General features: G+C 37.4%; 3 protein-coding genes across 7 annotated transcripts; 2 read left to right on the top strand and 1 right to left on the bottom strand.

Annotated features, from left to right (window-relative positions):
- The first annotated feature begins 435 nt into the window (after nt 1-435).
- On the top strand, nt 436-7,545 carry LOC140768547 (probable ion channel POLLUX). Of its 4 annotated transcripts, none has more exons than XM_073108862.1 (13): nt 437-594; nt 688-1,238; nt 1,345-1,413; nt 1,489-2,118; nt 2,868-3,050; nt 3,165-3,224; nt 3,330-3,533; nt 4,123-4,371; nt 5,011-5,109; nt 5,283-5,477; nt 6,148-6,240; nt 6,696-6,959; nt 7,089-7,545. In XM_073108862.1, exons 2-13 carry the CDS (start codon nt 741-743, stop codon nt 7,305-7,307), a joined length of 2,763 nt encoding a protein of 920 aa, XP_072964963.1. In that variant the 5' UTR covers nt 437-594; nt 688-740; the 3' UTR covers nt 7,308-7,545. The 4 variants fall into 4 exon arrangements, with proteins under 4 accessions (XP_072964965.1, XP_072964963.1, XP_072964964.1 ...); XM_073108863.1 differs by having other exon boundaries at nt 469-542; XM_073108864.1 differs by lacking the exon at nt 7,089-7,545 and having other exon boundaries at nt 436-594; nt 6,164-6,240; nt 6,696-6,871.
- A 1,339-nt stretch (nt 7,546-8,884) lies between these two features.
- LOC140768037 (mitochondrial import inner membrane translocase subunit TIM44-2) lies at nt 8,885-17,308 on the top strand. 2 transcript variants are annotated; one of them, XM_073108121.1, is made up of 14 exons: nt 8,885-9,041; nt 9,804-9,910; nt 11,786-11,860; nt 11,993-12,068; nt 12,599-12,643; nt 12,742-13,137; nt 13,208-13,276; nt 13,389-13,453; nt 14,089-14,157; nt 14,253-14,325; nt 14,474-14,578; nt 15,790-15,861; nt 15,971-16,033; nt 16,811-17,308. In XM_073108121.1, the coding sequence occupies exons 1-14, from the start codon at nt 8,979-8,981 to the stop codon at nt 16,940-16,942; spliced, it is 1,410 nt and encodes a 469-aa protein (XP_072964222.1). In that variant the 5' UTR covers nt 8,885-8,978; the 3' UTR covers nt 16,943-17,308. The 2 variants fall into 2 exon arrangements, with proteins under 2 accessions (XP_072964222.1, XP_072964223.1); XM_073108122.1 differs by lacking the exon at nt 8,885-9,041 and adding an exon at nt 10,790-10,893.
- Nucleotides 17,309-17,617: 309 nt separating this feature from the next.
- On the bottom strand, nt 17,618-22,256 carry LOC140768039 (serine/threonine-protein kinase SAPK4-like). The gene is made up of 9 exons (XM_073108123.1): nt 21,876-22,256; nt 21,714-21,788; nt 21,499-21,600; nt 21,357-21,410; nt 21,162-21,254; nt 20,967-21,059; nt 18,521-18,625; nt 18,265-18,363; nt 17,618-18,162 (listed from the first exon to the last, which is right to left on the bottom strand). The coding sequence occupies exons 1-9, from the start codon at nt 21,993-21,995 to the stop codon at nt 17,806-17,808; spliced, it is 1,098 nt and encodes a 365-aa protein (XP_072964224.1). The 5' UTR covers nt 21,996-22,256; the 3' UTR covers nt 17,618-17,805.
- Between the last annotated feature and the right edge of the window lie 201 nt (nt 22,257-22,457).

The raw sequence follows: 22,457 nt of genomic DNA, 5'->3' as shown, positions 1-22,457 counted from the left end.
CTTAATTGGCCTTTTTAAGGTCTCTATCGGTAATAATTGTACATCTTTTTTACCAGCATTATATTCCATAATATTTAAATAACTCCAAGTTCTGTACACTGTAGTCCAAGATAAAGTTATCCTCAGCAGAGATTGTCCTCTCCGGACAAGGGCAGTGGACGGCTGGTGATGAGTCTTCATCAGAGCAACTGACGGACGTGGTGTCCTGCAACCAACGGCTAACGATCACGTGACGAAGCCATGTCCTAAGTCCTTAGTCCCGGTGTCGCTGTTAGCAGGTTACATGTCATGCGGGCTTCTCTGGCTCGGTTTTGGCTCGCCTCATGTGGGTCCAGATCATTTCAGCCATTGGAAGGCTTCCACGTTAGAATATATGGGTAGTGCCTGTTTGGATGGAGCAGTAGATAAGAGAGCCGACCCTGGGCTTCTGTGGTGCTTTGCAGGTGCGTCGCATGTGGGAGGTGACTGCACCTTTCTGGTGAGGGATCTCGGTGGATCCCGTCACCGCCTCTCGCCTTCGCCGTCTTCGTCTACTCCTCTCTGTTCGTCTTCTTTTTCCGTCTCTTCTCTTCCTCTTCTGAAACTAAATTATAGGTATATCTAGTTTTAATCGATTATTTAGAGTAAATTGGTATGTCTTAGCTCGATCTCATCTCTCTTCGGTGATGGCTATAATAAACCTCGAAGGAAAGTGAGAAATATTAACGAAAAGGAAAGAAGAGGAATCCGAGCTTCGGAGGATGCCGGAGAGCGGTGGAGACCGTAAGCCTAGACCTATCAACGGCGAGCAGCCGCCGCAGCTCAAGATAGCGCCCACGATCTCACCCGGCGCCGCCCCTCCCGCCAGCACCGTCCGCCGTGCGGCCACCGCTCCTCGCTCGCTGCCGCATCGTGGCCTCACCGTCACGGTAGACGACCCATCCTATGCCCCAGCCGCCAATGGCGAATTCTTCGATCGCGACTGGTGCTACCCGTCTTTCCTCGGGCCCTACACTACGAGACCTCGTCCGCGGCCGCCGCCGGCGCTGCAGGCGAGGAGGCTCGACTTGCCCGACCGCCGGAATATTAATCCGCCGGATCGGGCTAATAAGCTGAGCTCCGAGGAGGAGGGGAAGAAGAATGAAGTAGTGAAGCGGCCCCTCGTGCTGGAAGAAAGGAGGAAGGTCTCAATACCTTCTGCTTCGGCTTCTCTGGCTCGAGGAACTCGTCGGTTTGAGTATACTTTGTTTCATTTGCTTGTAAGTTTGCTTATCCTACTACTGCCATGGAGCGAAAGAAATTTCTACCGGTAAAGGTGGGATCTTTAGCCCCCAGAGCTGATTTCGGCAATTTCTCTTCTTGCAGCTTCTTGTTGTTTCTATATCTTGTGCTTATTTGGCGAATTTGCAGCGGAAGAGAATTTTAGAGCTTCAGGTATTAATTCGGGCTTTTATCTCAATGAAGGAAGACCGATTTCGTAATTGTTGGATTTTTATTATTTTTTTTCAGAAGGAGGTAAATAGCATGCGCAGATTTTGCAATGGAACTGGTGTTGAGAATCCTGAAGGGGTAGCATTTTTGCAGTCCGAAGATAGATATTCTGATTCTTATTCTGGTAGCTCTGAGAATAGGACTATTGCTCTGTACACTGTGGTGTTTTCATTTGCGGTACCATTCTTCTTGTTCAAATGCCTCGATCAACTGCCTCAAATAAGAGCAATCTCCAAGTGCTCAAAAAATAATGAGGAAGAAGTCCCCTTGAAGAAGAGGATTGCGTATAGGGTTGACGTGTTCTTTTCTGTGCACCCCTATGCTAAGCTGCTCGCGCTTCTTATGGCCACCAAGCTTCTTATTGGGTTTGGTGGGCTGGCATTGTATGCAGTTAGTAACGGTAGCTTTTATGAAGCCCTCTGGCTTTCGTGGACATTTGTGGCAGACTCAGGAAACCATGCTGACCAGGTTGGCTTGGGACCACGAATAGTTTCTGTGTCAATTAGTTCTGGAGGGATGCTGATTTTTGCCATGATGCTTGGATTAGTATCTGATGCAATCTCTGAGAAGGTGGACTCTTGGCGCAAGGGGAAGAGTGAAGTGATCGAGAGCAATCATATACTAATCCTTGGATGGAGTGACAAACTGGTAAACTTCTGAAGGAAATTTCACTTGTTGCTGCTCATTTAAATTTTGAAAACCAGCTTGTTTTTTTTTTTTCTATAAACAACTATCAGTTTTGTTTCTTTTGATTTACATGCACAAAAAGATTGTTTTATGTGGTGTATATATTCTGCCATTTCTGATGCACCAATAATAGGAAACCGTCCATTATATTATTCTTTTATTAGACAATTTTGTACCTCTTGGTGCTTTTTCTTCTATTTGTCTATTCATCTCCTTCATAGGGCTATTATCTCAGCTTCTGGTTGTCAATAGATGCTAAATCTCAGCAAGAATGGTTAGTAACTGAATATCCTCTAAGATCTGGGATCACTGTGCTTTTCTTAAAAAATTTATTTACTCCGTTTGATCCAGAAAATGCTTTTGAATAACTATGACTGTATCCATAATGCATTTGATAACTAGAAATTGCTGTGTGGTCACGCTTAAAAAAATGAATCGGTATGAATATAATATCAATCATCTTGACGTGAATTACTATTTTACCTCCAACGATGTAGGAAATCTTAGTCATCAACTGCAGCTTAGAGTGCATGTGCATTCTGAGGTACCTGAGTCAATATCATTTATATTAATCGGAAAATATAGAAGGGAGACTATGCCAATGTTTCTGAATTCTCTATCTTGTTGAAAGAACTTTTTGTTAGGTAATCATTTCTTTTTAAATTGAACCTGAATTAGCAGCTTACTACTTTTTGATTGTTTAATGACAGGGCTCTCTTCTCAAGCAATTAGCAATTGCAAATAAGAGTGTCGGTGGTGGAGTAGTTGTAGTTCTAGCCGAAAGAGACAAGGAAGAAATGGAGATGGACATAACAAAGCTAGAATTTGATTTCATGGGAACATCTGTAATATGTCGAAGTGGCAGTCCACTCATATTGGCTGACTTGAAGAAGGTACTATAAGTAGTTTCAGGAGAAATTTGGATTTTATGACTTGGTCGTTCTCCTGTATTATATAAAGAACATTTTTTAACTTATGCATGCTTTTCATTATATCATCTTTGACAGGTTTCAGTTTCTAAGGCTCGTGCTATCATTGTTTTAGCAGCTGATGAAAATGCAGATCAGGTAAGTCATTCATCTCCATGACTTACAAGTAAATGAGTTTCGAAATTTTTTTTTTTTCAAAAAATGAATTTTGAAATTTTGATATAAATATTCTTGTGTGCTCAGAGTGATGCACGTGCTTTGCGGGTGGTACTAAGTCTGACTGGTGTAAAAGAGGGATTAAGGGGCCATGTTGTTGTAGAAATGAGTGATCTTGACAATGAGCCTTTAGTGAAACTTGTTGGAGGAGAACTCATTGAAACAGTGGTTGCTCATGACGTCATTGGGCGTTTGATGATACAATGCGCTCTCCAACCTGGCCTTGCACAGGTAAAATTCATTTGCAGAACACCTTTGTCTTGTCAGGAGATTTTTGAACCAATCTGAATATATTTGGGGCAATCTTCTACTTATGCTTTGTCTTGACAATGTACTATCTTCCTGAGAAGGAACAACATGTAAATAAGTTGGCCAATTGCATAATTTTCTTATGGTATGGCTCTATACTATTGCATGCTTTTCACATTCTTTTGCTTGGATATTCTCTAAGTGCAGTTAAGTGATCTTTTTTTCATTGTATCAAAAGATCATGTTTTTTGCTTCTTTTCTTTGACAATGTAGAGTGTTCTATATGATGATAAAGAACAATTTAAACAAAGAAAAAAGAGAGAGTAAAATCATACCAGTGATTTGTTCTATTAAAGAACTATGCTATTTGATGAACAGAATATCTCTGGTTATGTATGTTTGGTAGTTCAGGATTTTGAAAATTCTTTTTGTAGAACAAGCATGTCATTTTATGGTTTGTGGTTCTGGTAGAATTTAACTTATTGAACATATTCATCTTGTGCTTCACAAATTTAGTAGTTGTTTCTTCTTCTTTTGTTAATGTACTTCAGGTTATCCCCTATCTTTGCAGATATGGGAAGATATCTTAGGATTTGAAAATGCTGAGTTTTATATCAAAAGGTGGCCCCAGTTGGATGGTATGCGTTTTGAGGATGTATTAATTTCATTCCCTGAGGCTGTTCCTTGTGGTGTTAAGGTTGCTTCAAAAGGTGGGAAAATCATAATAAATCCTGATGACAACTATGTTCTGAAAGAAGGTGACGAAATCCTTGTTATTGCTGAAGATGATGATACTTATTCACCTGGTCCCCTACCAGAGGTGAATGTCGTAATTTCATATGTTGCCTTTTTTTTTTCTTTGATCCTTTCACTTTTCGTATTAGCCTGTAATAGTGTATTTAGTTGGTTTGTGGCAGTCATGTGCTTGTGCATAACACATCAGGGTAAAGAAAATGGGTGAATGTATGGATCATGGTTGTAGTTTTTCTTGAAAAGGTTTTATGCCAGCTGTCCAATTACCTAAACCAACCGTTCTTCGTCCTGTCTTTCAAATGCTTTGGAAAGATGAAACACTAAGCTCTCATAAGTCATAAGCTGATTGAACGCATCCAGGGCCAATGAAGTATTAATTTCCTAAAGGCAAGTTATGCCTGAGAGAATATCTGCTGAATAATAATACTTTCTTTTTCTTGTTATAGATTATGTTGTTGCTCAAATTTCTATCTTGATTGATAGACTTAATTTGTAAATTTTTTGTTATTAGAGATACCTGTTTCTCATTTTGATAAGTCAAAGAGATGAAACTATATACAAACCTCTAATGTCTCATTGGAAGCAATGCAAAGCATATTAATCATATTCAAGTACTGACTTTCTGTTCTAGTGATGTAGCTGATATATGCAACTTTTCTCCCTTCATCCGTTATATTCTTTTATTTCAAAGTTTTTCCTTCCTCAGGTACGACGGGGCTTCCTACCTAATATTCCCAGCCCTCGTAAATATCCAGAGAAGATATTGTTCTGTGGTTGGCGTCGTGACATCGACGACATGATTACGGTAATTTTGCATTGAAATAGCACTTGTTTTCACATCTTTTTTAACCTTAGACTTTTCAGTCTCTTTTAAGTGGATGCTGTTTGCTTCTTCTTCTTCTTCTTTTCTAAAATTGTGCTACTTCTGTATAACTTATCATTAGCCCATGATCCAGATTTCTGGTTTACCATTTTCAGGTGTTAGAAGCTTTACTTGCTCCAGGTTCTGAATTGTGGATGCTTAATGAGGTTCCCGAGAAGGTAAGAGAGACAAAGTTAACAGAGGGTGGATTAGATATTTCAGGATTAGTGAACATTAGGCTTGTCCACAAGGAAGGGAATGCCGTTATCCGGCGCCATTTAGAAGGCCTGCCTTTGGAGACATTTGATTCTGTGAGTACACTGTTCCAGAAGCATATTATTAGGACTCTTTTTCTTATATGAATGAAAGTAAGTTTGCAATACTAATAGACGATACAAATTACTCTCCCTTGGGGAAATTTAATGGGGATATAAAATATTCTCTTTATAATCTTAATCCCTGGCATCAAATTTTTCTCTTTATAATCTTATCCCCTGGCGACAAATTTACTGCACATAGATGTACTGGAGGCAATTAAAAATCAGCATTCTCCAGTCTTTGTAACAGAGAAATATCATATACAACTTTTTTGTTTTTGTTTTTGTTTTGATAGGAGGTACATAACATATACAGCCTAAGCAGAAGTTTGTTGCAAAATATGAGCAAGATCAATTAACCCTGATTATTTCCTTAAACGCTCAGCTGTGGGTCTAGATGCACGCTTTACCTCCTTGCAGATCCTCAAAATTTTAGTAAGATTGTTGTACATAAGCCCAAAGTCCTTTGGCAAGTAAGAACTACTTGTAGTTGTCCGTGAGCATTATACACTTTAGAGCCAATAACTTGATAGCATTAATATAGTTGTTTTACATATCAAATCCGTGTTTTTGATGTAAAAGTGTTGCATAATTGTGGTTGAAAAATCTTATTTGAGTGTGTTAATTTCTTCCATCAGTTTTAGTGCTGACTTGAAGCCAACAGATCTTAATTCTTGCAGATGAGTCAGTCGAGGACTCCATTGTGCATTCTGATTCACGATCGTTGGCTACCCTTCTACTTATTCGTGATATTCAGGTATGTGATTGTTAGACTTGGTAAGTAGTTCAGCTTACATTTCTTGAATGTCCTGAGATGATGATTTAGTCTTTGACATTGAATTTGTGTGAGGTCTGTACTAAGCTTATTCTTTACTGCACAATCTACTATTTTCCTCATATTTCTGGGAAAAGGCTTTCATGATGATGACAATGATAATCTTGATTTACTACTTCTCTATAGTCTGTGCTACTACTGCCATTATATTTCACCTGGATACCGGAATGTTTTAGTAATACTTATTTTCTTGTTTACTTTCGATTTATTTTACACCTTCCCAAGATGCATGAGTTGCTTAAAATAATGAAGTGACAAGGTTTTATAACTACAACTATGAGCAATCATCTATATAAATAGTCAATTGATCAATCTTTGCAAATTTTCTTGTATTTGAGTATGTCTGTTCATTCATTCATACACTTTGGATATTGCAGTCCAAACGCCTTCCATCCAAGGAAGTAAGATCTCCTCTTCGCTATGCTGGCTTCTCACATAGCTCCTGGATTCGGGAAATGCAGCTAGCTTCCGACAAATCAATAATCATCAGTGAAATCCTAGACTCCAGAACAAGGAACCTCGTATCAGTCTCCAGAATCAGTGATTATGTTTTGTCAAATGAACTAGTTAGCATGGCATTAGCTATGGTAGCTGAGGACAAGCAAATCAACCAGGTTTTGGAGGAGCTCTTCGCTGAAGAGGTACCACACGAAGCTCCCTTTTATCTATATTTATCTCAGATTATTCTCTTTAAGAACCAGCCATTCATTATATAAAGGAAAAAGGAAGAAATATAGTACCCATTTATCTAAATTGTTTTTACGGTTCAGGGTAGCGAGATGTGCATACGTCCTGCAGAATTCTACCTGTATGAACAAGAGGAATTGAGTTTTTATGATATAATGGTCAGAGCTCGTGAAAGGGGTGATATTGTGATCGGCTATCGTCTTGCCAACACCGACCAGGCGATAATTAACCCAACACAGAAGTCTGATAGTAGGAAGTGGTCACTTGATGACGTCTTCGTTGTGATCTCCAAAGCTAAATAAAATCCCAAAGCTCTGCTGTGCTGCGAGGTGCATTGCCTTGCGACCCCCTGCTGTATAACTGTAACAGTAATCCCCGCTAATTGAAAGAAAGAAAAAATAAGATTGTAATGCTGACTGTATGCAACCAGTGGTATATTTCTAATCCTAGCTTAGGGGTTAGGTCTGTACATGTTAGCTGCTGCTCAAAGCATGCCTGTACATGGTTTACTTATTCTCATATGCATGCTTCTCGATTGCACCCTGTATCTCCCAATTTTAAGTAATTACTGGATCAGTCAGCAGATAAAGATAACTTTTGTTCCTTTGGTTTTGTTTGGATATAAAATCTATACCAAGAAGAAAGAATAGTAGCAGGAAACTCTTGGGGGAGAAGAACTCCATTATGTGATAAATTCACATAAAAACAGAAGTAAACAAATAGATAGATAAGGGAAAAATATAAAGTTGACATTTATGGTTAAGTCAAAATTTAAAGTGACTTTTTCTAAACTTTTATTGTATCACTTAACCTTCTTGTAGTTTTAATTTATATGCAATAAAGAATGTTCAAAATGCACCTTTTATTTTACATCAACTAATAGGAAAAGTAAGTTTTGTTTTGTTTATATTTTGGAAATTGCAAAAAATTCAAAAAGAAAAAAAAAAGAGAAAAGAAAATAAATGGCGAAATGAATAAAAGTTTAATAACTTTAAAATAAAATTATCTTAATTGTTAGTTCTGACCAAAAAAACTAGTGGTTTTATATAGATTAGAGAGAGCCACAAGGGTGACACAAATAAAAGTCCAGATAGATACCTTAAATTTTGGCCTTAACTAAAATGAGATAAAATATATTTTCCCTAATAAATAAATATATGAGCAATGGTGTTCAAATTGAAAATTCCTGTCTATGAGTCAACTCCACAAAGTTTGATTTGCTAATGTTACGTTAACAAGCCTCGTCAAATTTGCTCAGGGTCCAAATTGAAAAATGTACCGTGTAGTCCATTAATTGGTTAAAAGTAAAACAAAATAAAAGGAAATTTGAGTTTAACACCTCTCTTTTGACCTATTTGTGTTCTAAGCCTTGCAATATTAGATTTAAAATTGAACCCTAAATTTGTCAAATATTTTTAAAAAATATTTTTTATTAATAAACTTAGCCACACTCCTAGATTAAATTACTACACTAAGATTGCTAAAATATTTTTATCCAACCTAAAATATCTAATATCTAACTTAACACAAAAAGTTTATCTACTTTACCCGACCTAAAAATAAGATGGAGAGCATTTTCGATATGTTAGAAAAGAATAGTTTGCAGTGGACGAAATCGTACAAATATTTGGTTAAAATGTAGGGCTCAATTTGCAAATATTTACGGGGGGGCAAACCGCAAATAGACAAAAATGTGGGGCATTAAATACAAATTCCCCCTACAAGGACTGGGATTGGGCTTGGCCCAATTTAGGAGGCAAGCCCAAACTAATTCAAGGAGCGCCGGAAATGGAAGTCGGCGTCCTCTCTTAGAGCCGTTCATATGCGACTGGCGTGGAGCAAAAGTTAAGCGCGAAATCGGCAACGACTCCTCTATTAAAAGTCTACTCTCCCTCCTCTTCTTCTTAACCCTAACCCTAAACCCTTCGTTTCGCTTCGCTTCTTCTCCTCCTCTCTCTTCGAGGAGCTCGACGATGGCGAGCTCTGTTCTGCTCCGGTCCCTGAGGCGGCCCTCCTCGTACTCCTCTCTCAGATACGTAAGCTCTTTTCCCTCCTTTGCCTCCTCCGAGGAGAAACGTGTTAATTCGTCCTTTTCTGTTCTTGGAACTTCATCATTTCAAAGGGGTCTTCTTCGTTTTGGATATGAATCTTGTTGATAAGGGCGTCGTGGAGATTAGCTTTTTTACTAATCTGAGCAAAGATGACTGATGCTTTCATAAAAGAACAAGTGTTAAAAAATTTAATGAGATGAATTAGAAGTGGAAGAACCCGAGATCATATGAATTGAAGCGCTTGAACAGTTTTGGGTGTGATCACTGCTATGTATGAGATCGCATATCTGGAAAGGTTTTCCATATTAATGGCTGCATAAACTAAATAGTGACAAATGAGGTCCCCTTGCTTGACGACCCAATCATGAATAGCTAATCCCTTAGTAGTTAGTACCATTATCCATCTTATGTGTGACATGTGAACAACTGAAATCTATTTTTGATACTTGGTCTGGAAAGCTAATCAGAGAAAGATTTGGTCTTTTGGAAAGATAACAGGAAATGATTGCTCGGTTTATGTCCTTACTAGATTTATGTACTCATCTCTTCTCTTCCATTTAACGTGTTTAGATATAAGAGCAAGTAAATCTTTTTTTTTTTTTTTTTTGGTCTGAAACTTAATTATTGAATTCTGTTGACATCAAACCTGTTTTATTATAGTATTCTCATCTTTTATTATTTTTTTAAGACTTTTGAAAGTTACTTAGTGTTTCAATTATTAACGTATGACCTTGGTTTATTGTCTAGGCTGCAAATGTTAATTTTCGATTGGGTAATACGGATAGCTACTCAAGTTATCGCCGATTCAGTGTTTTCAATGAGTTTTCCAAGCAATTGAAAGGAGAAGCTAAAAGGTAATTGCTATTTGAAGTTCCAATAGTCTGAAGATATTTATTGATTTAACACAGTGCCCTTTGGGTTTAAAAGTAAGGTGAACTTAGTTGATTCCTATTTGTTTTAATGATTTTTAATTTTTTTTCTGTTAATGTTTTTCCTTTTATTGGTTTGCTACTGTCCTTGTAGTATCACTACATTAGTAATAGGTAAAAACCCTATTACTACTTTTAAGAACATTCTGAATTACATGATATAATATTAAAATACTTTGAGTCATCACATTGATTTGCATGAAATATTGATTGATTTTAATCCTTACAAACTGTTGTACTTTGGTTAATTAATTGCCTGTAATATATTATTTCTTAAATTGACTTCTAGAGTTCACAATTTTAATTTATTTTTGCTAGTTTTTGATGCCATATTTGTCCCCAACTGCGATGGCTGGCTTTCTTAACATTATCAAAAATGTAATTTCCCAAAATATGCAAGAATAGCTGTAACTATCTCTATTAATAGTTCTAGGATGCTGTTCCATCTTCCTTCACTTGTAATGACATTAGAATGGAACAAACTGTTGAATGGTTTTAGTGTTATAATTTATAAATGACATGGTCATAAGACTCATAATGAGTGGAATATGTTAATTGAAGGTCAACCTGTTTGGAAACAAGATGTGTGGTTGATTTAAGTTCAGATCAATCAGTTTAAATTGTCACACTATATACTGGGCATATTCTTTGTTGTCATAGCAGAGTGCATGCAAAATTTTCTGAAAGTTTATAAGTAATGTTATGATCTTGAAGTGACTCTTTAGATATAAGGAGAGATTAGATCATTAGAAAGATAAGGCTCCAAGTTCTAGTAGTTTGAGATGTTTGATTGATGCTTGCCAGTGTTTATTTCAAGAGATAGTGATCTTTCACAAGGGAACATGATTCGTGGAATATTTGATTGTTACAAGCCTATCTTGGATGGAAAGAAGAGATCAAATTGATAGGTATGCTTGATTGGACCTTTGCATTTTTTCTGCATATTCATTTGGTGAAGACAGTTTTCTAAATTAGTTGCATGATATGCAATAGTTTGGAGGTCTAGTTGGGTGGAAAAAAGTGAGTGCTATGCCTTAATGTCGTTCAAGTACAACTGGAGAGTTTTGCAATTCTTTTGGTCCATTAATAGGGAAGAAAACCAAAACCTTCCATTGCTAAAAGTGGTTTTGATGTGACTCATGTGCCTTACCTTAAATATGTTTTCTAAAATAGGATTACTATAACAATTATCATTGTTTTCACGTTCACTAGGCTGCTGCATTTAGTGCAACTGCTAGCTGATATTATGAAGTATAGTTGTAGAACTGAGTTAACTGACTAGCCATAGTAATCAAAGATTCAGCAAAATGTGTAATAAGTTTGGTGGCAGGGCCTCATCAAAGTTTATTGTCAAGTAGGTATCTCCCTCATTGAAGGATACTCTTACTGTTCTTTCATGAATTGATCTAACTCAAGAATTTGGAGAGTTGCAATTGCATGGACTCATAGAATTAAACATTGCCAAGTATTGTTATACTATAAATTTAATTGATCATTAGGAAATGTGTGCATAAAAGGTCCCAACCTGACCTTGGAAGGTGATATGTGAAGAAAGCTGACTCATACAAATAATGGTTGTTCAACTCCACTTTGATATAAGTTGTAAAATAGTTACCGTTGATAAAGGATCATTTTTCTTTTCTTTTCTTTTTATACTGATATGTTTCTTTTATGTCTCTTATGCTTTTTTGTACTTACTCTAGTTCTCCTGAATCCTGATCCTTCATATTCTACATGTTTTACTCTTATTTTTCAGTTTTTTTTTAACAATACAACTTTATATGTTTGTTTTTACAACAGCAAGCCAGAATTTCAACAGTCTGTAAAGGAGCTAAATGAAAAAATTGGTGTGGTGAAGGAGGATTTGAAAGTAAGGTAGTTTTAAAGACTAAACTGTGCCTGTTGCATCTATTGATTTTTCTAGCATTGATGTGAGACATACTTTGCATGTCAAAGTTTGCTAACTCTACGAGCTGATCTGATGTTGTGATGAACTGGGTCCTGCAGAACAAAGAAGACTGCTGAGAAGTTATATAAGAGTGTAGATGATGTTTGGACAGAGGCAGAGGCAACATCAAAGAAGGTTGGTGGGTAGATTCTCATCTTGGAAACTTGGAATGCTACTGAATGGGTCACAATCTGCATAGGCCAGTTAATGATATTTAAGCATGATCTGTATCTTGCAGATGATTATGCATTTTGGATAATTAAATCTGCTAAGCCATCATTTATTGCTTGCTTTACGATCTTGTTTATATTGGACATGTACAATTGCAATTTTGTTAATTACAGTTGTTCCCTTGGAAACCTTATTTCCGTCTATTTCTAGCTCTTTTTGTGTCATGAAATAAATTTCCAAATCTTTGAATTTCATCAGTTTACATTGAAGGGGGAGTTGTTTCACCCAAGATGTCCTCTGGGGTATCCTGTTTGACTGAAAATTAAAATTCTTTAACATTATTATATTGAAGACTACGTTCTTGTCTCTCTCTCTCTCTCTTGTGGTGTATCTCAGTCTATCTTATTTAGTTCAATGTGTCTTGAATTTTGGTGATAAAATTTTGTATTTTGTAATTTGTTTTTCTTTGTGAGACATTTCATTTTGTTTTACAGGTTTCGGCAAATGTGAAAGAGAAGTTATCGACTGCTAGAGAAGAAGTAATTGCAGAGCAATTTCTTTTATGATTTCATTGAATTGTCATTTTTTGTATGAAAGCTGATTCAGTTCTGTACTGAATCAATAAACTTGTCTTTAGGTTAAGGAGACATTAGGACTTGGAAAAGAAGCAGCATCAACGTCTACCTCTGAATCGACAGAAAACTTTGGTGGAAAAGATGGAAGCAGTGCAAATTCCGAGTCACCTGGACAAACTGACACAATATTTGGAAGATTCAAGTCGGTGCTTTCTTCTGCTTCTCCAATGGTATCTACAGCATATCAAAAAGTGAAGGAAGCAAAAATTTCGAACTTAGCAAAGAAAGGATATGACATAGTAAAAGATGAGCTAAATTCAAACCAAAGTCGGAAGAAGCGCATGCAGTATCAAACATCAGCTGCATCTTCTGAGCCTAGAAGTACGAGAACTGATATTGTTATTGTGCCATCTAAGAAATCACGTTTGAGTAAGAAATGGGAAGCATTTAAAGAGAAGGTAAACTGAATTTCTATGAAAAGTCTGTGCTTTACAGTAATGGATTTTGGCTAAGAATACAGTTTTTCAGATGCAAGGTCATCCTGTTTTTAAGCGAGTGAGCGGCTTCAGCAAACCGGTTGTATCAAAGGGGCAGGAGGTGGATATCTTTCTTGTTGTAACTATTTTGCTTATGTTTATGAGATTTTGGCATAGTCTATTATTTATTGTTTTTGTTATGACATCTATAAGGTTGTCTTTTGTGATGATAGTTAGCGGAAGATGTTCGGGAGCGGTGGGAGACAAGTGATCATCCAGTTGTTCACAAAATCCAAGAGTAATGCATCTAATTTTCTCGTATTTTGTCTTTTACTTCTATGTATCCTTGAGGACGTTGACCTTGTACTTTGTGTGAAATTGTTGTTATTTCATAAGGGTTCATCATCATGGTGTTTTTTTTTTTCATCTTGTATTAGTCGAAGAGGTAATGCTGAATAAGTTCACAAAGATAATTGATGTCATATGATGGATGACAATTAATTGGGACATATAGAGTTCTTTTCTAGGAGTTGGTGGTTATATACTTTAATGATCCTTCATAGACTCTTTCTTCAGGATTGGTAGGATCTAGCTACTACAATTGCCTCCCAGTAGTTAGTTGCAATTAACAAGTAGCTCTTTAAGTGTACAGACTGCTCTCAAGCCCAAATTATGTCTTCCGAGTTTCAATTTCTCATTGGCCTGGTTTTCCTATATGGCCTGCTCCTCCAATCTGAATCTGATTTTTCATAGTGCTAGACAGAATCCTGGTTGGTATTATGACTTTCTGCAATCTTAATCATTTGGTTAGCTCGGTAAGGTATTCTACTTCTTGCAGCATTGCCAGAGCACCATCCTACATTAAAAAAAAAATACTGAAGTATTTTTTGAAAGAGTTGACAGTAATCATTATTTTTTTAATCTGATTTTCAGCTTGAATGAGACTGTTTTTGGAGAAAATGCTACTGCTCTAAGTTTCAAGGAAATCCGGCGGCGAGACCCGTAAGATGTCAATATTTCTGTAGCTATTGACTAAGCATAAGTAATAATTTTTATAGCTAAATATTGTCGCTTTCCCCATAATTCTGCATTGCCAGATCCTTTTCTCTTCCCGATTTTGTTGCTGAAGTCCAGGAAATGGTAAGGCCTGTTCTGACCGCATACCTCAAGGTACTTCCGTTTCTTAAGAATTTAGCGACTCATTCTTTTTTGTTTTAATTATTTGTGTTAAGGCTTTCTGAAACATATACAAATAACAATCTGCTATTATATTGTTAGTTGAGACACAAACTAACAAATATGTGGTTTTGATGAACAGGGTGATGCAGAAGCATTAAAAAAGTACTGTAGCCCTGAAGTTATTGAACGATGTAAAGGAGAGCACACAGCTTATAGTAATCAGGGTATTTTTTTTTATAACAAGGTATGTTTGATGACCGGCTATGTTATATGTTATAAATACCAGCAGTTCCACGAAATCTGTCTACCCAACTTTGTCTTCTTTATTCAGTTGGTCACTAGATTTAAATACAAGTAGCCAGTCAAATAGACTTGCAAACACAAATTGTGAACTCGATTAAAATAGTATTTAGTCAGAAAAGACTGATGTGGAACTACTTGAATCTTTATTTTTGGTCAATTGTCCATTCTTTTAATCGAGGAACATTTATCTTATCTTTTGTTTGTTATCTGCATCTCTAATGCTCTTTCATAACCTGTTAGGAATATGCTTACATTTACTAAGAAACAGATTCTTAATATTTGCTATATATCGTATATATGTTTTGTAGTACTTAGCAAGGTTCTAAGTATAAGTTTCGGGATCAAGATTGACTACACGAAAAACGATAAATATTGGTTGAAACGATCGTATCAGCTATATAGGGATCAAACTATTTTTTAATTATATAAACTTTTAAAAAATGATGTAAAATGCAGGAAAAAATCTTAAAAATTTAGAAAACATGATAGGAAAATAAAAATCACCCATCCCTCCTCTCTTTCTCTCTCTGCGCTGTTGTAGCAGCAAAGGTAGTGCTGTTGTAGCAATAAGGAGAAAAGGAGGGAGAGAGGGGAAGGGGAGAAGAGAGAGGGAGAGATGGTAAAAAGGAAGAGAAAACCTAACCAAAGAGAGAAAAACCCCTCACCTTGTCAGAGGTAGACATCGCCGGCAGATTGCTCATCGACTCTCCCGTTTTTATCAAATTTGGAGGGAAGGGATGCATGGATTTTCTTGTGTTTCATCAGTTCATGTATTGTTTCCGTCCTTTGAGCTCATTGATCTCAGTATATGTCCTATGGCATTGGCCATGAGAGCTTCATGATGAAAAGATTAGCTATTTCATCTAGCACGAACCATCTGTTTATGGCTGGAAATTAATATAAGTCTGAGATTGCTGAGAGCCTATTAAATGAATACATTCAGCAGGACGAAGGGACATCTTTTTCCCCTTGTGAAATTTCCTTGATCTTACTAGGTGCATCTCTTTTGGCTTAATTTTTTTTTTTTTTTGTGTGTTACATACGGTCTAATGGAGGTAGATTCTACCTTGATTTGTCAAGGACAGTTGATGGCACACACGCAGGTTATTATTGACGCTAATATGTTTTGTATCGTTCTGTCTGGTCCTGCAGATTTTGCATATCTCTGAGGTTGATGTTAGGGAAACAAAAATGATGGGATCTACTCCAATTATCATTGTTGCTGTAAGATTCCTGCCCCTTACTATTCGTTGAATTTCTGTTCTTGTAAGACTACCTGTTAATAGTTTTCCAAGCTCATGGGGTGCTTGCCTCCTTCCTATTCTGTGGTCAGTTTCAAACGCAGCAGATCTATTGTGTGCGTGACAGAGAAGGTTTGATAACAGCTGGAGGAAAGGTAAAAAGATATTGCTAATGAATTTGGTAAATCATATTAAACTGCATGCATTCCAATGTATTATATCCTCTTCTACATGATTGACCTGCAATCTTCAGCGAGTGAATTTATTGGGACTCAAGGCACCAGATGGGCCTCGTTTCCTGTTATACTTTTTTCTGGGGCTTGCTAAAAGAATTGCTCAGACAAATTCGCTTGTTCACTTGTATGGAGAAATAGCTTGAACAATTTTGCATCTCAAACCTAAATTAGAATTCTCAATCCCCTAGACATGTTTGACCAGATAGTATGGTAGTAGCAGGCGTGCACTGGAAGCAATTTACCTAGACATGTTTGACTACATGACATCACTCTTTGGATATAAAAGAGGAAAAGATGTGAGGATTGACATCTACCAAGAGCAATTGGTCCTTTAACTTATCTATTATTTCAGAAGCTGCTAAGATTTTGGCACACTATTCTCATGTTTTGTGAAGCAACCTAATGGACGGAGCCTGTAATCTGGTCTTTACTGTATTCAGTTTTTCTTTCATTTTGACTTATCTGGCTTAGAAATCGAAGTAAATTTCTATGCTATTCCGTTACATGCTGCCACTCTTGTTTTATGGGTATTGAGTGGTGATTATTGTCTTATATAGTCATATAAACTAGTCGGGGGTATCAACCTAATTGTTTTCTTTCGTCTTCTGTTCTAGAATGAGATTTATCAGAGTTTTCAGAACTTTGTTAATTGACTATTTTTTGTTGTTGTTGACAAATTCTAATAATCTTTGCCAGGATACCATCCACACCATCTATTATGCATGGGCAATGCAACAACTGGACACAGAGGAGCTCGGAGAAGGGGAATTCTTCCCTGTATGGAGACTACGTGAAATGCAACAACTTGGTGTCCAATCTCTTATCTAGCATGGATAACTTGATATTGCACATGGCTTTTAAAATTCTTTTCCTGGGCCATCTGCATCACCAGAGCATTGTTTAGTTACTTTTTTTTTTCTTTATTGTAGCTGATCTAATCTATAATCCTGTATTCTTTTCTATTTCCTATTTTCACCTATCAATCGATCCATCCTCTCATATGGAGGCTGTAACATATGTTTCTTTTGGCCTACGCTTTTGTAGGTTGTTCAAGAGGAATATATCTGATTTTTGATGTCGATCATTTAACAGAGGGAACTGTATATGCGTTCGTGTAACAGTTGAGCTGTTAAGACTTCCAAAGCTGCAGATATTTTATCATAATAAATTATCTGTATACATTTTTATTTTGGATATTTCATTGTTTAAGAGTATTCTTAATTTAATTCAAAACGTCTTGCCTCAATAATATCACACGTCTTGCCTCAATAATTTTCAGCATCAAAATTGGCCAATTTATTAACTCCCGGTGGTGTGATGTTTCTGTACGTTTACGTGTATCTCCTCTCTTGCCTCAATAATATCACCTCTCTGCAGCCCAGGTTAAATGATTTGTGTACTACAGAGGTACATGGTTGTATGACCACAATGCCCGTCATAAGAAGTTAAAAACTGGTATGGGATCTAGCTAATGTCTTCAACCGTTACCCTGTACAATGACAATTACCTGTACAATGACAATCAAAAAAGTAAGTCCATATAAATTATATTACAAGGAAAAAGAAAAAACCCTCTAAAACGAAAGCCAGAAACAGACTGCAGGGAAAACTTTGCTACAAGATACAGTTTTTGCAGCGGTAGAATGGCAAACGAAAGCATTTACATAGTACTCCTAAGGGGGTCATATTATCTTATATATGAAGCGAGCTCAAGTTCAATTCTCCGCTGGCGTGAGCTTCCTTGACCCTCTTATCGTACTCATCATCTTCGTCTTCTTCTTCCTCCTCCTCTTTGTTCTCCTCATTCTCTTCCTCCACATCCCCATCCGAATCATCTCCACCCCATCCGTATCCTGAGATGGACCTCGATGCCTTCGGTATAGTCCTCGCCTCTTGTACGATCTTTAGAATGTCCTCGAAGCTTTGAGCGGAGAATGTCGGTGCGGTGTTATCCCTCTTATAGTAGAAGGCCTGCGCCGTCTCCGTGAGCTCCCTCGGCAAGTTCTTCAAGAACCATGGATGACTCCTTATTTCCCTTATTGTGATCCTCTGGCCAAACAAAGACAAAACTCATTAATTCTAACCGTCGATATTTCACTCTGTCTAAAAACAATTAAAAGAGAAATACTAGAAAGCCTTTTCAATCATTACCCGGGCTGGGTTGACAACGAAGATGCGAGCAATGAGTTGCCTGCAATCCTGGGAGATGTGAACGTAGTCTGGAATCTTATATTGAACTGACATTATTCTCTGCAGGAAAAAAATGAAGAAGAGATCAGCAAGCAATTGAGCTTAACTTTTTGTCAACATTTCAGGTAGTAGATTTAGATCTGAGAAGTTGCATGTTGGAAAAAAGGTATTAGTTAGAACAAGATATGGGGTGAAGGGTTGTGACTGAGATATTTACCCCGATGGTCTTCCGGAAATTCTTGGGGTCGTCTTGGTCCTCAAATGGGTAGGCTCCCACCAGCATCACGTATAGAGTTACTCCACATGACCAGACATCTGCAAGCTGCATTACCATGTGTATTTGAAATCTAAGTCAGCAACACAGCTATTTACGGATAAACTAAATGAAAGAGCAAAAAATTAATAAAAGTGAATGGTGATCTCCCTCTCGTAGGTTCTAAAAAATCAATATGCTTTTATAAGATCAAGGTCTATGAAAACTTGGATTGAGGTCAATATGGTGGTGAGAGATAGTAATCAGAAGAAAAACTCAACGTTTAAACTAATAAGATTGGAAACAAAAATTAAATTATTTGATGACAATCATTAATCTTTTTTATAAAAAAAATAAATTGGAATTAAGAGCTGCATTATTCATCATATAATTAATTAACATGGATGTAATATATATTAGTAACTTAATTAACAACTTAACGTCCTCAGATGACTTCACATGAGCATTAACTCGCTGTTCCTCGAACAATTATGACTTATGAGCATCACATAAAACTACTCTGTCAAAATCCCAAAAATTTAGTTTCCTTTTTCTTGCATATAAATATTCTAGTTTAGCGCAAGGTACTTGATGAATACATATCTTCAGTAAAATTTATCTTCCAGCACAATAACTATTGCTACATGCTAGACTGCTACAATCATATAAGTTTACATATAATCCATCCATGGTGGGTAAGATCCATCATTAATTTTTTCTGAATAATATAGCAAACCATATCAGTTGAGACCTTAATGTCTGACCTAGTTTTAAGAGTTTTCCTCAAGCAACCCATCCTTGACCATCCCATATATCTGACTTTACAAATCCATGAGACCCAAATATCTGAGTTACTTTACAAATCCATGTGACCATGAATGACAAATCTATTAGACCCAGCCCAACTTTGACCATTCCAAGTCATTAAGCACATCATCAATCTAATTCACTCTGTTCACCAATCTAATCCAACTCCTTGCAGCCACTGAATGTAGCGAGCCTTAATTAGAGCTACAAAATTGACATTAGGAACGCACGATTAACCTCTGAAGTTAAGCACTATGTCAGCAGTCACACCAGCTGAAGGCTACAAGCTAAAGATACGGAAACGCAATGTGGGGACAAAACGGATCTGGAGACAAGAACCATTCAGCATGTGGTTGATGGTCCATATTAACCCAATGGTCCAAAGAACCCGACCTTTTTAAGTCTCTTTCTTGCAGCACATCTTACCGCATAACCCAAAGATTCTCCCCACCACCACACGCTGGCAAGGACTACTTTTTTCTGTGATACCTCACCCACCACCGGAGTCTCGAGCAAGCACACCCAGTAAGGGTTTACTGCCCCTGCGGAGCAGCATAAGCAAAATAAGCTCCCTGTGGGTCATAAGACTCGTGTATAGGACGGGATGGTACTGGCACGTGGGAGGAATAAGGTGGGTTGGAGATTGTGCAGTTATCCACCCAAAATGAGGGCATATTCCCGACCCAATCACCAAGGCAGATCTCGCTTTAAAAGTAGCGGCTAAGGATCACCAAAATTAACCCCAAAAGGTACGATTCAGTCAGGAAAATGAACTCAAGCTTCCTGGGTAGTTAATCATATTTATATCATTGCATCCTAAACAAAGACTGCTGCAGCAGAATAATTTTACTGAAAAGCTATCGAGTAGGATTTAAACTGATACCCTCCTTTTACACCCAATACCCTTTAACCAATTTGACCAACCACAAAGTTCTATGGGTATGAAACCATTGCACCTAGTTCACTTACTCTTTTTTACCATAAATGTTGCAGTGTTTATATAAAAAATAAGTTAATTCTATTTAGCTCATCTGAATTATTATATTTTTTATACACATTTTCTATTTTTTTGAATTATATATACCTACTGACCTAGAAAAATATTTTAACTCAAGGAGTCGTGGAGTTATTTTATTCCCTAGTTGAATAGTCTATTTAGATAATAAAAAAGGTTCAGAAGAACGTAGAATATGTTAAATACCAAGTAACATAGTGTATTTATAAAACATTTTGACAATCTTTTCTGAAAGAGCTGATTCTATATCATCAAACTCATTTACCCTACTAGCTCAAATTAGTAAAAAGAAAATAAAACTCTATTTTGTATAGATCCACCCTCTAACAAAAACAGCAAAAAGAATGACATTTTGTGTGGTTAAATTCCTAAAGACGCTACTTTAAAATTTCACTTGTTAAAAAGTACAATAATTTATAGCAAGAATTCTTCCGCAGGGAAGCTTAATTTATCTAATTGCTTTAAAAATTCCGACAGGCGTGTAGACATCCGTCTAAAAAATTAAGATAAAATAATTCTCTTTAATTTAGAATAGTTTTATAAGCAGTCAATTGCAAAGAATTGAGAAGTGAGAAGAATTCGACACACCTTGCCGTCGTACTCTCGGCGGGCGAGCACCTCCGGCGCGATATACGCAGGCGTACCCACCGTCGACTTGGGCCTCGAATGCAGCACCGACGACTGCTCCGAAATTTACAGTCTCCCTTTTTGTAATTAGTACTTGAAAAAGGCACTCAAATGCAAAATTTCAAACTAAAAGTAGAGAGAAATTACAGAAAGGACCTTAGAATAACCAAAATCGCAGATCTTAAGCATCGGGGCTGGGCTACCGTCTAACAGCGTGTTCTCCAGCTTCAGATCTCGATGGCAGATTTGCTGATATAACCCAAATTTAATCACTAATTAGAAAACCTTGTTATATTTCTTTAGCAGTTCTTTTAACAAATTTTCGTCATTTTGCTTTATAATTCAATTTACCATGAAATGGCAGTAGCTGACGCCGCAGATGAGCTGCTGAAAGAAATACCTTGCCTACAACACAAAAAATTCTTCAGAAAAAAAAAAAACCAAAAATATGAAGATATTTTTCCTTTAAAAAAAAATAATTTTAAATTTAAACCTCGTCTTCGCTGAATCTTCCGGCGTTGCAGATCCGCTCGAAGAGCTCTCCGCCGGCGGCGTACTCCATCACGATCGCCAGGTGCGTCGGCGTCAGAACCACCTTTAACACAAAACCCCCTCAAATTTATAAATCTCTCAAACAAATCCAAGAAATCTACCTTAGAAGAACCTAAAAGAATCGCCACGGGAAAACCAATCCTTCGGATCTCAGACCTCCTTGAATCGAATGATGTTCGGATGCCGAAGCGATCGGTGGTTAATGATCTCGCGGAACACGTTCTGGTCGATCTAAAACAAGAAGAAAACGAAAGAAACGTTCAGATCCAAACCCCGGTTCCCAATCCAAAGAATCAAGAAGAGGATCGATCCCCAAACCCGATGTCCTCGCTCGATGTACTTCATGGCGACGAGCTCCCTCGTCTCCTTGTTCCTCATCAGCTTCGCCACCCCGAAGTTCCCCGATCCGATGTCCCTCACCGTCTCGTACTTCTCCATCCTTCCCGATCCAGGCGCCGACCGAGAGCCCGCTGGATTTGGTAAACGAATCCGGCGAAGCTCTCACCTCATAGCGATGCTTTCCGCGAGGAATCGGAGGTAGGAGACCAGAAGGGTGTCGCGGGGATTTGGGCTCCTCGGGCCACGGTTCTCGAGGTAGGGGAGGGAGGAGAGGGCGGCGAGTTCGAGGAAGGATGAAAAGCTGCGGGAAATGTTACAGGTGGCGGAGGCGGTCTCTCCCCTCCCTGCGGAATAGAGGAAGTTATTCCCCTTGTTAATAACCCTCTCTTTTGCATCTAACACCTCGAGTTCTATAAATTTCACAAATCGATCTCCCAAGAAAAATATTTGAAATCTAATATTATTATTATTATTATTATATTTTTCTATGAATCAAAGTCCTTTGCATCATCATGACTACTGGCTACAAACACCAAGAAAAAGAAAAGGATTTCTGGGAAA

Source organism: Typha angustifolia, chromosome 10 (assembly GCF_048772165.1).
Source record: "Typha angustifolia cultivar Huaian chromosome 10, ASM4877216v1, whole genome shotgun sequence".
Taxonomy (NCBI): domain Eukaryota; kingdom Viridiplantae; phylum Streptophyta; class Magnoliopsida; order Poales; family Typhaceae; genus Typha; species Typha angustifolia.
Note: the sequence above shows the minus strand (reverse complement) of the source record. Positions and strands in the feature narration are given on the sequence as shown.

Bases quoted from the DNA above. Each gene is read 5' to 3' on its own strand.
- LOC140768547 (XM_073108862.1), top strand. From the start codon at position 741: ATGCCGGAGAGCGGTGGAGACCGTAAGCCTAGACCTATCAACGGCGAG. The intron at 2,119-2,867 runs GTAAACTTCTGA...GTTTAATGACAG, and splicing joins TTGGATGGAGTGACAAACTG to GGCTCTCTTCTCAAGCAATT. The intron at 4,372-5,010 runs GTGAATGTCGTA...TTCCTTCCTCAG, and splicing joins CACCTGGTCCCCTACCAGAG to GTACGACGGGGCTTCCTACC.
- LOC140768037 (XM_073108121.1), top strand. From the start codon at position 8,979: ATGGCGAGCTCTGTTCTGCTCCGGTCCCTGAGGCGGCCCTCCTCGTAC. The intron at 13,277-13,388 runs GTGGATATCTTT...TTGTGATGATAG, and splicing joins TTGTATCAAAGGGGCAGGAG to TTAGCGGAAGATGTTCGGGA. The intron at 15,862-15,970 runs GTAAGATTCCTG...TTCTGTGGTCAG, and splicing joins CTCCAATTATCATTGTTGCT to TTTCAAACGCAGCAGATCTA.
- LOC140768039 (XM_073108123.1), bottom strand. From the start codon at position 21,995: ATGGAGAAGTACGAGACGGTGAGGGACATCGGATCGGGGAACTTCGGG. The intron at 21,255-21,356 runs GTAAATTGAATT...GGGTTATATCAG, and splicing joins TCAGCTACTGCCATTTCATG to CAAATCTGCCATCGAGATCT. The intron at 21,060-21,161 runs GTCCTTTCTGTA...ATTTCGGAGCAG, and splicing joins GCGATTTTGGTTATTCTAAG to TCGTCGGTGCTGCATTCGAG.